Source organism: Vicugna pacos, chromosome 32 (genome assembly GCF_048564905.1).
Source record: "Vicugna pacos chromosome 32, VicPac4, whole genome shotgun sequence".
NCBI classification, from domain to species: Eukaryota; Metazoa; Chordata; class Mammalia; order Artiodactyla; family Camelidae; genus Vicugna; species Vicugna pacos.
Genome location: NC_133018.1, coordinates 9,985,772 through 10,000,742, shown reverse-complemented (window position 1 = coordinate 10,000,742; position 14,971 = coordinate 9,985,772). Strand labels below are relative to the sequence as shown.

The 14,971-nt window shown below is 48.3% G+C and overlaps 1 protein-coding gene across 2 annotated transcripts in view; it reads left to right on the top strand.

The window, feature by feature from the left end:
* The window catches only part of SSH1 (slingshot protein phosphatase 1), a 58,436-nt gene that overhangs the window by 16,774 nt on the left and 26,691 nt on the right, over positions 1-14,971 (top strand). Inside the window, exons 1-4 of one of the 2 annotated variants that reach the window (XM_072953631.1) lie at positions 6,942-7,096; positions 10,233-10,336; positions 13,800-13,864; positions 14,318-14,439. In XM_072953631.1, coding sequence (XP_072809732.1) covers positions 7,011-7,096; positions 10,233-10,336; positions 13,800-13,864; positions 14,318-14,439 — 377 coding nt within the window. In that variant the 5' untranslated portion in view covers positions 6,942-7,010. Of the gene's footprint in view, positions 1-6,941; positions 7,097-10,232; positions 10,337-13,799; positions 13,865-14,317; positions 14,440-14,971 lie in introns of those variants that run through there. The other variant, XM_072953630.1, reaches the window with a different exon arrangement.

Genomic DNA, 14,971 nt, shown 5'->3' with positions numbered 1-14,971 from the left:
AAATTAGGTCTTACGTGGGCCGGGGATGTGTGTGTGGAAGGCCTTCAAGATCGGGACACACATAAACCGAGAAGGACCAGGAGAGTGGAGTTTCCCATCATCCTCCACTGCCTCACCTTCACGCACAAAGCGAGGCTGCCGCAGTTCTGGAAACACAGAGGGAGGTGGTCCTAAGGCAAGGAGAGATCTTGGGTGGTGAGGGTGAGAGTGTCCAGGAGCGGGAAGGGGAAAGCCACAACATGTGCTAGTGATGATGCTGAGTTAAGTGAGTCTTAAGCTTTTATCACTGGCCAATGAAGAAAAATTTCAAGGAGTGCTTTGCCCAAATCCAATTAAGTGGAATTTTAAAAAAGTAATTTGAATACAGGCAAGGAGGTTCTACAGAGGAGGCCATTGACCCTTGACCCTGACACATCACTACCACCTGATCCTCATCCCAGCAAGATCCTTCATAGTAAAGGACCCAGGTCAGGATCACCTGCTGCGTGTACTTGTCCTGTGTCCCAAGTCTCCTTCAGTCTGGGACATCCTTAGACTTTCTTTGACTCTCGTGATCTGGACACTTTTGAAGGGACAGTCTCATTATTTTGTAGAAAGTCCATCACTTTGGGTTTGTCTTATGTTCCCTTGTGATTAGATTTGGGTTGTGTAATGCTGTCCTCATCAGATCCCGCCAGGTGGCAGATGACTTCGATGTGTCCCATCACCAGTGATGGTCACTGTTGTCATCAGGTGGGTTTTGCCTGGCTTCTTTGCTGCACAATTATTCTTTTCCCTTCTATCATTAAGAAGTGTTTCTTGGGGGAGGGTATGGCTCAGTGGTAGAGCACCCGCTCAGCATGCCCGAGGTCCTGGGTTCAATCCCCAGTACCGCCATTAAAAATAAACAAACCTAATTACCTTCCGTCACCTAAAAAAAAAAAAAGTGTTTCTTGAGGGGTACTTTGAAATAAGATCAGTATCCTTCCTCCCTCAGTTTTTCTGTTTATTTATATCTGTGTGGACTCAGGTTTGTCTGCTTCTTGCAGCGGTTCATAGTCTGTTAATTATATTCTTGACTTCAAGGTTCAAATTGTCCCCAGTTCGGCCAGTGGGGATCTCATTCAAGCTGGCTTCCCTGTCCCTGGATGTGTCCACATTAAGCACTGCCTCATTTTCTGACACCAGATGGCAGACCTCATCGCATACTTTCCTAACCCCATCTCTGGAATCTATCATTTCTCCACGGAGCCCTAGTTCCTTTTAGTTGGAGACTGGAATTTTGAAACCGAGGCGGGTGGTGATCATCTGGCAATGCATGGAAATAGCAAATCGCTCTGTTGTGTGCCTGAAACTAACAGTGTTGTAGGTCAGTTTCAATTTTTAAAGAATTTAAATGAGGTGTTTACCAAGCAATTTAACCCGGGTGAACAGTAATTGGAGGGAATGATTGATCGATGAGACTAGAAGCTGTGCAGGACCTAAAAATCTGACAGCTGAATGCAGAGCTTGGGAAGTGTGCTGTCCTGTATCATAGCTGCTAGCCGCACGTGGCTAATTCAGGTTTAATTAAAATGAAATAAAGTGACAAATTCAGCTCATCGGTCACACTCACCACATTTATTTCAGGTGTTCAGAACATAGGCCCCTGTGGCTAGTGGATGCCATATTGGATGGTGAAGGTGGAGAGTCCTTTGTCCTGGACAGCACTGCCCCTCAGGGACACTGAGTACCCAGCACAGAGCCAGGCACACAGTGAGTGGGTGTTGCCTGGCTCACAGGGATGGGGGACAAGGAAGGAAGGGGCACCCTGGAAACAGCAGGACTTGGTGACTCTTGAATATGGGAGGGGACTGCATCCCAAAGACAGGGCTAAGAACCTGGGACAATTGAGACAATCAGTCTGTTCTTGGAATTTTTGACTTGTTGCAAAAATATTTCCTTCATGTGCCCGTTGTTTCTGGCAGGCTAGATTGTCATGGCTGCCATCATATCTCTTGCACAAGGCAGGCAGCCTTCCTCCCTCTGCCCCCACGAAGGGGGCTTCGGTCCTGGTATACCAGCTGTACAGAGGGAGACGGCACTGGCTCCAGCTTCTTAGCTGGGGCCTGAAGGTCAAGGAGCTCTCCTAAGGTGTGTGGAGCCATGTCAAGGCACGGGATTTGCTGGCTTATTTATGCAGGGGGTGAGTGTGAATCCTGCTTTTGCAGGCTTGCTGGTGCTTTCAGCTGCTTGCTCCCACCCGTCGGTGTGAAGGAGAGCTGGGTAGCTGGCTCCAGAGAATGCCTCTAACTGTCCAAAATACTTCTGGACATTCCTTCTCTCTGAGCGAAGCCTACGCCTTCTAGCCAAACAATACATGCCCCAGCAGCACAGACGTTTGTACCGAGCCCCGCCAGCATTTCTTGCCCGTGACCCCGTTCCCTGAGTCTCACGTCCTGCAGAGCTGGAATTTCCCCATTCTCAGCGTTATGTGTGGAGGGGAGCACTGGCGGGGCTCCGGCCGATAGGCCTGTCAGGTGAGTTGTTTGTTTGCTGAGGCCCAGAGGACAGTGTTTGGGATAAGGCCTTGCTGAATCGGCCTGTAAAGCACAAAATTAAAATAAGAAGGCCTTGGTACAGCTTGGGGTCTTTGGGCCTTGTGACCTCAAATTCAAAATGAGGGACGTGCCCGTGCGAGAGCAGTGGAGAGTTTCCCATCTCCACCTGCAGGCTGCTGAGCTGACTCCAGTTAGTAAATCTTCGCTCTCCTTTTCATCCTTATCAAAACCAGGAGTGGGGTTTTGAATCCACCTCAGCCATCGCCAGTGGTGGTTTTGAGGTAGACCTGCATCCGTCCAGCTTTACCTGCTGCTTCTGGTCCCGCAAGTCAGACCATCCTGCCCTCTGACCTCAGGATTCTGGAGGGAGAGCCCTGAACTTGGAGCCTGTCCATCCTGTCCTGCCCCTTATTAGCCAAGTGACCACAGACACACCATTTATCTTTGTTTCGGTTCTTCCATCCAAAGAGTGGAGTTGTAAGAATTAAGTGAAGAAACATAGGGGGCAAGCTGTCTGTCAGTTATAAAGCTCCATTCAGATTAGAGGTACCATTGACTTATTTAAAACAACACTCATTGAGTGCCTATGGGGCACCAGGCATTTGGGTGCCAAGAACTTATGGCTCAACCACAAGCCCAAGGTTTGGTGCTTAGCTCTCACATTCTGAAAGTTGAACATTAGTTCACCCAGGCATGATCGAGCTCTGAGGAATCAACTCCTATTAACCAGACTTATAAGGAACTGACTTATAAACCCGAATAGACATTGATAAATTGCCAGTGGGGCCTCTTACAACAGAGACCAAATCCTCCTGTTTGCTGTAGAGTAAACTTACATAATCTTCCTACTCTCCTGCTCACCGCTCTCTTTGTCTCTGTTTACTGGTCCTTCAAGGCCCAGCTTGGTGGGGTTTCTTTCAGGGGGATCTCCCTGGATCCCCAGGCCAGGCTGGGCATCCCTCCTGAGTGTGTCTCTGTGTGTGTGTGCATCTCTGGTACCCTGTACCCTCCTGCATCTTGGGGCCTGCTGCGTTACCCTGCATCACTGCCCTGTGTCTGTAATGTTGCTCTAGGGCAGAAACCGGGTCTGTTTCGTTTCTGAATCCCCAGGGCTTAGCACTGACCCGGAGCAGTGGAGGCACAGTCAGTATTTGTTAACCTAAATGAAATTACTGGAACCTCCTCTTGGGAGTGTTCATGGGCACCACCTTTTCTGTAGTGACAGCTTTACGTGCATTCCATTTTTTTTTTCCTTAGAGTTATCGTCAAGTCCACTGGACCAACCACAGTCTACTCAGTAATCACTGTGCAGATTGAAGATTAATTCTGTCCATGCAAGAGTCGTTCAGTTCGTTTCAACCAGTCCAGTCAGTTTGGACCCTTTTTGGAACTTATAATATAGGCTGATATTCTCTGTGGGTTTTTTTTTTTCTCTCTCTCTCTTTTTTGTGAGATGCAGTGTCAGAAATCCTAACATCATAACCAGTTAAGTAACTTCCTGTTTCCTCATCTGTAAAATGAGTATAATAGTGCCTACTCAGTCCACATTGAAGAGTTTCGTGATGAGCACGTGGGCTGACAGTAACCAGAGTGCTTTGTCAGCAGTGGAACTTAGCAGAGGTATCGCTGTCACCCCCTATTGTTGTAACTCAGGGCTGCCTTTCAAGGGCAGGAACACCTGTGAGTCTGAAAGTCTTTGGTAGAAGATGGGCACGTGCAGTTACCTGCTAACCGGCTTTGCTGCTTCCAAGGAGGGTATTGGTTTTTTGTTTTTTTTTTGACCCAACCTGACCTCCTGTCATTGCATCTAATTCTGTTAATTTCCTTCCAAGGGATCGCGTGTTTTTATTGTTGTCTTTCACCAGCAGAAACATTTATCGTGTACCTACTGTGCGTAAGGTATCCTTGTGTAGGCCACGAGGGGAGCCAGTTTTCTCTGTGTCTTCTGTCGTTGTTAAGTTCAGGGCTTCTTAACAGTAACTGTGCATCAGAAGCACTTTCGGAACTTTTCAAAAAGCAGACGCCCAAGACTCATTGCCGACCCTCCAAGTTAGAATTGGCTGACGTGAGACCTGGGCATGAATATGTTTTAGGAGTCTTGTAGGTTCTTCAGATGTATAGCCAGTTGGAGATGAGGGGCGTCAGCATAGCATTCTGTAGCGTGATGTTTCTGCACCTCACATTTCCCTTTCCCGAGGAGTTATGTTTCTAAGTGGCACGGCACACACCCAAACTGCCCCGACACATACCCATCCTTTAAAGAGGATCAGATCATTATCTTTGCCCTGTCAACGCTTGGGCAGGCTTAGCCCGGTCCTCCTTAGTCTGCAAATACTTGGCTGTTAGATTGAATGAACAGAACCTTGTAAGTGAATATCACAAAACGTGTATAAATAGACGATCCATTAGAACCCAGAAATAGGGATTCCCAGACCAGTGTATTTTCTTTTCTTTTTTTAGAGGGCAGGCAGTATTTAAAATTTTATTTCAAAGTCCTGGCAGCCACTCATAAACGTTAGGAACGTGATGATGACATTTTATTTTATTTGTTTCTTTTTTAATTGAAGTAGAGTTGATTCACTACGTTGTGTTGGTTTCTGGTGTACAGCATAATAATTTGATTATACATATGTATATTCTCTTTCATATGCTTTTCCATTATACGTTATTACAAGCTATTGAATATAGTTCCCTGTGCTATACAGTAGGGCCTTGTTTATTCATTCTGTGTGTAGTAGTTTGTATCTGCTGATCTCAGACTGCCAATTTATCTCCCCCCCCCCACCATTTTCTTAAACTTTGACGTGCGCTAGAGTCACTAAGGGAGTTTGTTAAAAAGGAGGTTCCCCGGGATGCTCTTAGGAGCTGGACTGGCTTCCTTCATTTGTCAGGGAGAGGGAAGAAGGCCTTCCCTGCAGGGCTGGGGAGTTTGATGCTGTGGCATGGCTGAGAGCCCGGTCCCGCCTCTGCCACGGGGCCGGTGCTCAGTCAGCAGCGGAGCTGTTGGTGAGAAGCAGCTCCTTGACCAGCGTGGCTGTGCCGCTCCAAGAACTAACCCCCAGGCGTCCCTTTCAGTCCAGAAAGACCTAGTGATGTGTCCTGTTCCTTAACTGATGGTGGCAGTGGGCGGGTGGTGGCGGTGGTCCCCCCAGCCCTCTGCTTGTCCCCAGGGCTCACGCCGGGGCTTCTCCTCCTGAGCGTGTCTCACTGCATCCTTCCTTCTCTCTGTCCTGTGCATGATGCATTCGCACGCTGGGACGAAGGACCGAGGACGGGCTGTGTCCCGACTTCTCAGCCGTCAGGGTGGGCACGGGCAGAGGTGGCCGCAGGGTCTCCTCTCTGAATTTTACTCTGGATGGGCAGGGGCGAGTCCATCCCAGGTTAAGGAGGGGGGCGTGGGCCCGAGAGATGGGGGTCTTGTCCCATCTCGTACAGACCACGCTCCTGTGACTGTAGTTTGCTTAGCTGCAATATAAGAATATTTGTAGTATGTGTTTCACTTAATCCTCTTATGGGGATTAATCAGTCATTTGGGAGCTGGAGGAACCTTCCAGACGAGGCCCTCCCAGAAGTCTCCTCAGTGCCCCTCTCTTCACAGAATGTTCCAGAACCCACCAGTTAGTCGCTCTCTCTGCCCTCTTCCGAACCCTGCAGGGTTCCTCTCTTAGGGTTCTCATCCCATCCTGCCCTGCGTGATGGTTAGTAGCATCCTTAATTTATTTCATCTGCGGAGAGAATCATGAAAACACAGCCTGCTCTCGGCTTGGTGGGTTTCGGGGTGGGTTCTCGGGCCCTGTCCCAGGTCCTCCCAGTCCTGCACCTGCTTCCCCTCAGCAGCCCGCCCTGGGGCCCTTGCATGAGGGTCTCAGTGCACCTTCCGTGTGTGTGCACGCACACACAAGGTTCCCTCTACCTGGAGTGCCATCGCCCGCCCAACCCCAGATTTGCCTCCTCGGGGGGCGATTAGCATGACAGAAACATTTCCAGAATGTAACTGTGCTTCTGAAAATACCGAATAACCGTGGCAGCTGCCCACGGTCACTGCTGGGTGAATGGATGGTGATTTGAAAGAAATAGAAATCGTTTAGTATGTCGATTTGAACAAGAATGGGGTTCTCGTTGCTCGGGGCTGGTTACTGGGCCGCCAGCTGTTTCTCCTCGCAATTTCTAATACACACCCTATTGCCTGTTCCTGGGGCCTACAGAAAAGCCGTAGGAGGAAAGTGATTAGAGGAACTTCAGCTGTTTTGCTCCCTCTGAATGGCCCCCTTTCATCGGGATATGCAAGCACAAGGGCCTTTTTAAACCCACGTATCAGGGGAAGACAAGAGTTCCACCAGAGCCATTTGCCGTCCGGGTGGGCACGCCACCCGGAGGAGGGCACGTCCCCGCTGGAGGGCTCCAGCCTCTTTCTCAAACTTTCCTCCTTCTCCGGAGGGCAGGCGTGGAAGGCAGGAGCTGGGGGCCGTTCAAGATGTGACCACGGCAGTCATGGACCTTTTCTGCTTGACTGATTTCTGCATCTCCCTCCGGCCAGCTCACTACTTCTGCTCTTCAGAGGTTCCTAGGCCAAATTCGTACGTATTGCCACCCGCAGTTTCTCTTTGCCTCCCAGGTGTGGGTTTCCAGATGACACTGGCTGTTTCTGCTCTGAGGGCTGGGGTTTTCTTGAGGATCCTGTCTGTCTGCAGTGCCCTGTAGAAGTGACAGTCCTGGGTTATCTAAAACGGCCGTCACCCGAATCTGAGACATGTCTGTTCTGCAGAGATAAAAGTGGTGAGGACGGGAGTGATGGGGGGCAGGGGCTGACCTTGTTCTTAATCCCCCGTCAAGATTTTCCCTGAAGCGACAACTGAGGAAAACATTTGCGTTTTGTTTGCATGGGTTAGACTTTCTGGCATCTCGGTGGCTCTCTTTGGGACACCAGCATCTTTGGGGAGAAGGCTGATTTGGTTGTTGCTGGGATGGGTGGTTTGTGGGTTGGTTTCCTTGGCCCAAGAACCTAGTAAAGTACCAGTGCCATCCCCGAAATGGATTTATAAAGACCTTCCTTCCCCCGCGGGGTTTTCATGAGACCCCAATGCGTCGGGGTCCCGTACCTCTCAGTATCAGAGGCCTGGCAAAGAGAACCCCCTAGAGCCCTGGCAGCAGGAGAGAGTGTTCACATTGGCTGCCCAGAGGGCACATGGGGCTCTGGACCCAGAGTGAGCTCAGAACAGAGGAAACAGGCTCACCAAGAGTGTCTGCGTCTTGTTTTCATCAATCCCATGACTGCCGCGCTCTGGTCGCTTGGCCCCAAGTCATCGAGCACCGTTACCCTGCTGCCGGATTCGTCTCCCCAGACACAGGGCCATCCCATGGGCCTGGGATACTATGCTGTCTGGGCTTCCCCGCAGCGTCAGATCCTTTACAGTAAACGACTTCGGGAGGGGGCACAGAGGCAGTGTTCCCAGGCCCCCGCCCACACCGCCCCCGACTTCGTGTGTAGCCTAGAGGCTCTGATTCTGCATCAGCCTCAGGAACACCAAGGAACCCTGACCTTGGAAGTGATCACAGGGTAAAACCAGCCTATCCCTTTGCATTGTTCCCTTTTTGTTTTTCCCCCAAAGGAAGTGTAAGGGGAAACCAGGGGGGATTTCTGCCCGTGATTTCCAAGGCAAAGGTCACCCCCGTCAGTGGCTGGCTGTTTCCAGAGGGCTCGGGTTTCTGGTCGGTACGGATTTGTTTTTCCCCTTTTTTTTTTTTTTCAAACTCAAACAAAAAGAGGTTGACGATGCCTTGCAAAAGATTTTTTTCCCCCAGCTGCTTCGATGAACTCAATGTCGTTTGTAGTTTCATGAATTCTTGGGATCCCTTGGGCAGCTCTCTCCAGTGGCGATAAGTAGTAAGTGACCCGTGTGTGTCTAAAACAGAATAGTTCAGATAACAGACTCGGCTGTAAGGTTTTAAGGAAGGGGTGGGTGATATGTTTAGGGGTAGAAAAGCGTCGGGTGATCCTGCAGTTTGCTGAAAGTAGACAGCCTGGATTTTCAATGGGCCAGTGGATGCTAAGGAGCTTTCTGCCTCCTGTGGGTGAGTGCAACTCAGAGAAAAAGATGCTTCTCATTTTCCCTGTTATTTATCACCCTGGGCTCCTTGGCACTTGAAACTTGCCGCACGGATACACGGTTCACAGAGTGGAAAGGATGGCTTGGCAGAACTCATACAATAAGAGATGAAGAAGTGCTGGTCGGACGTCAGGTGTCCGTGTGGGGAGCAGATAAAACTGGGCGTCAGTGATTCAGAGGCAGATCTAAAACCTCATTCGTTGACATTTGAACCGTCACGATGTTTTACCCTGAGAATTCAACCAGAAAAGTGAACAGATTTTTATTGTAGACTCGGTAGTAGAGAAGATAATCGGTTTTTCTGATTCCAGGAGCTGCTGACTTAAATGCTAGTCCACGTGGTGAGTTTTCTTAGCCCTAGAGTTAGATTTTTTTTTAGACTCAGCTGAGTTTTTTTTATTGCAAGATGAGAACATTTTAGCTACTAACATTAGCTGTCAGGGCAGAGGTGACCTTGCTGTTTTATATTACAGAAAACATCCTTGTCTTTCTGTCAGAAATTGATTTGTTTTCTATTTAAAAAAAAAGGGGGAGGCTGCTTTTTCTTAGAGATTTTCCCTTCAAATCATTATCTGTTCATTGGTTGCTCGAGAGAGTGAATGAACACTCTGCCTCTATCATTCTATCATTTGAACTTTGATCTTCTTTCCACAAAATTAATAAAAATGAAATGTCTTTTCCTGGATAAGGTGTAGTACCTGTTTTACATTACTTCAGAAGTTAAAAAATCATTTACAAAAGCTAATATGTGCTCAAGAGAGTAAATTGGGAAGATGCTAAGAAGAAAGAAGATAATTAGAGGTGATACAACCCTTCAAAAAACTGTGAATTATCTCGGTATGTCTTATGGGCAGTTTTCAGAGTTGATGATATTTTTAAATAATTGGTAGTAGTTCATAGCTAATACAGTTTCTCAATTTATAGGGTCTTAATTTCTACATAAACCAAAGGTTTTTTTGATAGCCAAATTGTGAAAAAGAAAATTTTCTCGTAATTTTTAAATTATAGGTTGGATATACATGTTATTGCTAGTTAAAAATAACAAAGGTTCATTCTGCTGAGAAATTGATTGATTTCCTGAGGTTTGCCACAGCAACCCTGACCGAGTTATTGGTCAGCAGCCACCCACTCTTCTTAAGTTGTAAATAGTGAACGTGTAATTTCATCTTCCTTCTGTAAAAGGAAGACACCAAGAAGCAGCGAGGTTTGGTTAAGGGTTCAGAGACTTAGAAACAAAGAGCAAGAGTATGAAAAATTCACAGTGGGACCCACCCTCTCCTCAGCAGAGAGCTGGTCTCTGTTTCTGGAAGATGTTGTGTTACAGGGAGGTCCCTTTACAATGTCCTGCAGGATGGGGCTCTTGGCTCTGGAGGAGCCCACACAGACCCTGGCGTGTTTTCATTCGAAGCGTTAGTTTATTGCAGACTCCCCAGGCTTGTTTGTTGCAGAGGTATGGGGAGAGTACCTTGTGAATTTCCCATGAAAGCTCTTTGATCCACCATTTGCGTTTTCCATGCCACTCCCCCGCTTTTCCTTTGCAGCCCGTCTGTGCCCGTTTTCCTCTGAACGCCCGCCTAACTGTGCTCTGGTTTTTATTCTTCCCCAGCTTAAGTGAGAGCTTTTTCATGGTGAAAGGAGCGGCCCTCTTCTTACAACAGGGGAGCAGCCCTCAAGGCCAGCGAAGTCTTCAGCATCCCCACAAGCATGCAGGTGATGGCTCTAAATTGACGCTCTTACCCTGGGACTTGTTTTCTGTGCGACAGAGGAACCTTCTGTGACTGGTGGTGAGCACCCTGCTGGTTTTCAAGGCCAGAGAAAGTAGTGGAGCCCAGATTTGTCATGACAGTTGCACATCAAGGCTCTTTTCTTGAGTAGGCAGGCCACACGTGTTTTCCCAATAGTGCTGGGAGCGCGTGGCCCTGGGACCACGTGTGTCTGTGTGAGAAGGTCAGAAGCGCCCTGTTCAGATGTAAAGATCTCCTACTCTGTTCACTGCAGACTTCAGGTTACAGGATGACTTTCTAACAAATGCACCAGAACACCTTAGAGCCAAATGTTGTGCCCTGGAAAATAACCACCTTGGGGTGCTGTATACCTAGTCTGTCATTTCTCCGAGCATTTGGAAAACTCTCATTTGGGGAATTTCTTTGCGAGCCCTGGGCAGGTACCAGAGTAGGAAGTCTTTATTCTTGAATGTTGGATTTGGATTTTGGAAGTAGACAGAGGTGATAAAGTGGAGATCAAACCGAGTATTCATGGAGGTCCAAAAGCAAACAAGAGATGCCTACACAGTAATAAGACAGGTTTTCTTAGATGGCTTGACTCTGAAACTGAAGGCAGTTTGGAAAGTGGAAGCTCCTGCGTACAAGTGCATCTTTGTAGTTGGTGGGTCACCTCTCCGGGCACTTCTTGAACAGGCAGCCCAGGTCTGAATAGGAGCTGGAAAGGCCTCTGACTCAGAACAACAGGTCAAAGCAACTAGCAGTGGGGCCAGGTTTTTTTTTGTCACTTTGGCCATCTTGTTTGTCTAACCTTAAGTCATCCAGACTCATGTTGGATCTCAGTGCCTAGGTTAGAATTTCCTATCTTACAGTTCATAGCAAACACCAAGACTCAATCAGTATTTTCACATACTGATATTTATCAAGATTTGGGTCTGTTTTAAGCTAAGAAAATAATCATCCTGCACCAGGAGGCAGTGCATTTTATGGAAAGAATATTTGCTTTGGAGCCAGATAGACCTGGCTTCTAAACCCAGTTCAGCAACTTTACTGAGAACCTTCACCGTCAACTTCCAAGCCTCAGTTTCCTAATCTTGACAATGGGCATCACATGCCCCTAATCTTTATAATGGGCATCAAATATTGGTACCACTGACAGTGTGGAATTTAAAATTTACGTGCATAGCATACCTACCTCCTCACAGGTGCTCAGCGCGTGGTAGCTGTAATTATTACTGCGGTGACTTCCTGTACAGTGAAACTATAAACAGCAAACTTGCATTTGCCAATGGTTCTGCCCTGCTAGGAATTTAACTGTTGTTTGTGTCTTAACTGTAACACATACAGCGCCACCAGTGCTCACCTCTGTTCATTAAGTATACAATGACTCCTTCCTCTAATTCAGAGTATTGTCCTATGGTGTGCGAGCTTGGGGAAGTGATTGCAAAGCCATTCTGTGAGAACCCTGTGTCCCACTGGTCCACGCATCTCTGGAGCACACACAAGAGTAGGAAGGAAGACACTGGTGTGTGGGCTTTTCTGCCCCTGGGGTCTGGAATGGCCGGTGAGCTCAGAAAGGCAGGGGGGCTGCCGACCATCCACAGATGCTCAGTAAACGACCCTGGGGCAGGCATACCCTGAATTCCATGTCAGGTCCCCTGGGTGACCCAGAGTCCCCAAAGTCAGCACCGTGCCAAGCTGAGTACAGTTGAGGGTTAAGTCTGTCCATGTAGAAGTGATTCTGTTCACATCAGCCAGTCCAGTCAGGCTGAGACTCTTTCCTTCCAGGGCCCGCCCATACTGTAGGCTCAGACTGCCTGCTTCCTTGTGCATGTGCAGACTGCTTCAACTCGCAGAGCCTGTCTGTGGATGCCAGGCCGGGGCAGGGATTTTCTCTCTGTCAGCAATTCCACGTCTCAGCTGACAGTCCCACTGAAAGGGGTCTGTCTGTGTGGGAAACGTCCCTTTCACTGAGCCACTCATCAGACAAGGGGCTTATTTTTGCTTTTATCTCTGTGCTGCCTCTGTGACTCGGGAGTGGATGGTGGTGGGGCCCGGGTGAACCAAGAACCAGCCACGGGGGCTGTGCCCTCCTGAGGGTGGAGACAGGACAGGTGACGGCGCTGTAATGTACAAGAAGGGAACAGGTTGTTCCGTGTCCTGCTTTAATGCGAACCGTCACCTCCAAGTCATCCCTTGTAGGACATGAAGCCAGTGTAGGTGTTTTCCACTGTGGGATCCTGTGTGAGGGTAGACAGCAGGGCACGTTCCTAATGACCTGGTTCCTTTTTGAGGCCAGAAATGCAGTTTGGGCATCATATGTCAATCTCCCCTAAAATTAAAAAGCTCCTTTTGCAAAAGGAACAAATCCAATATACTTACTGATCCCTCTAGAGTTCTAATTGTGATCTGTAGGATAATTTAAAAAAAATAGATAATTCTATTCGAGGTGTGGCACAAATTGAAATGAACACAGATTTTCCATGAGTCACTTGTAACTTGCACTTTCTTCTAGACCAGCATTTGACAAATGAATCTTTTCTTCAGAAAGAAACCCATGCAGATGTTTTAAAAATAGATATAAGCTAGGAAAAAAAGGTGGCATTAGAACCACCCTTGCTGCTTGCTAACTTTGAAGCTCAGTTCGGGGGCCCCTCTGCCTGGGACACGCAGCCCTTCTCTGGGTAGGTTGATCCCTTGTGGCTGTGGAAACTCACCGCCGCTGAGAAACTCACCTCTCCTCCCTCCAGCACAGAGGCACCCCTGGGACCCTGGGGCTGCTCAGAGAAGTTCAGAAGCCGACTCCGGATTCCTGCCTCTTTTAAATAACCAAGGGGAACCCCCCAAAAAGAGTACACAATTTTTAGCAAGAAAAAAATGACAGATTGTTATTTATGTCTTTGGGTACCCAGCGCGCACCTTCTCTCCGTAGGGTCACTGGGACACTTCCCTGCCTGTAGATAGAGGTCACTGCTTTCTCTTACGGGAAATGCAGATGAGTTTAAAGTGGGAAAAAATGACACCCAGCCCTTTTTGTTTCAGACTGACCCTTAGCAAATCCCTTTTTTCAGCCACGCCTGTAATTTCTGCTGCCCCACCCTGCAAAGTCACGTTTGCTTGGATTTAATAACATTTCTTTTCTAGCCTTGTCTGTGTTTTTCAGATTTTGTATTTAAAAAAAAAAAAAAACCCGTGTTGCAATTATTTCAGAAAATAAAAGCAACTTTTAAAAACCTGGCAGTAAACTGTGTATCTCACTCATCCTCATCATGTAATGTTCAGGAACAGAGTAAAAGAAATCGAGACTTTAAGTTTTTGTGATGTTTCTCTCACAGGTAGCGGAATTTTAACCTCTGTGTCTTCTTCCAGACCCTTAAAATCAGCCTCTCCTAGGCTTCTGCCTAGAAGGTAGGTGGGTGACCTTTTTAAAACTTTCTTCATCGATCCAACAGGGGACTTGCCTCAACATCTTCAAGTAATGATCAACCTTCTGCGCTGTGAAGATAGAATCAAGCTGGTAAGAAGAGACGAGAGTGGCAAGTTTTAATTTTTCATCGTGAAATTTGGCAGGGGATTACTCATGAGCCAGGGATTGGGGGTGGCTGGGGCCGGGGGGAGCTTTTACGTTACAGCAGATTCTCCCGAACTGTTTACAAAAGCCAGAGCTCAGTCTGCTCCTCAGAACCCAGGAGGTGCAGAGAAAGGGTGTATCGGGTCTCTGCGTCCATCTGTGCTAAGTTGGAGTCGTCATTCCCTGAATCTTATTTGTTCTCCCATTTAGCAGACATCGGGAGTTGCTCTGAGCCAGGCACTGTCCCTCGTGCTGGGGATGTAAACGAGACTTAAGAATTTCATGTTAATTCCTAAACTCTCGGGGGAAAGTTAAAAACAAAAGTCTTTGGTGTCCGTTTGGTGAAGGAAGGGGCCGCCACCTGGGAGGGCAGGCGGTGAGAGCATGTCTGCTGTCTAGGCCGTGCGCTTGGAGAGTGCCTGGGCGGAGCGGGTGCGGTACATGGTGGTGGTGGACAGCAGCGGGCGCCAGGACACGGAGGAGAGTATCTTGCTGGGAGTCGACTTTTCCAGTAAGGAAAGGTGAGTCTGCTGGGACAGTGGTTCCCTTCTGCGACGGGGACAGGAGTCACGGCTGGGAAAAGGTTTCCGGGGCCCCATATCCATGGAGGTGACGATGGGATGGATGACAGTCGAGCGCTGGGAATGGTGGGGCACAAGGTCTCAGCTCCTGTGTGCGGGTGTGTGCTAGATCAGTCTCTGCTCAGGGTCTGCTAGAGGGTAGAGCAGTTAACACCACGCTTAGAGGTTTACCCCTGTGTCCTATCTGGGGTATACTAGAGGAAAGCACCTTAACCAGGAGGGCTTCCTGAAGGAGGTGACATCTGTGGTGCACACCCCAGGACATGCAGGAGCCAGCCAGGTAAAGCAGGAAGGACGCCCTCCAGGCAGACAGCTCATACAGCATGTGATTGACAGGCGCTCTCTCAATCATCTTATCCAGTGTTAACATCCCCTCGATTAAACCCAAGGGCTTATTGATGGCTCTTGGGTCAGAGGCTTGAAGAGAGGTTTGGAATTTCCCAATAATGGGGGGCTGTGTTCTATCATAGAC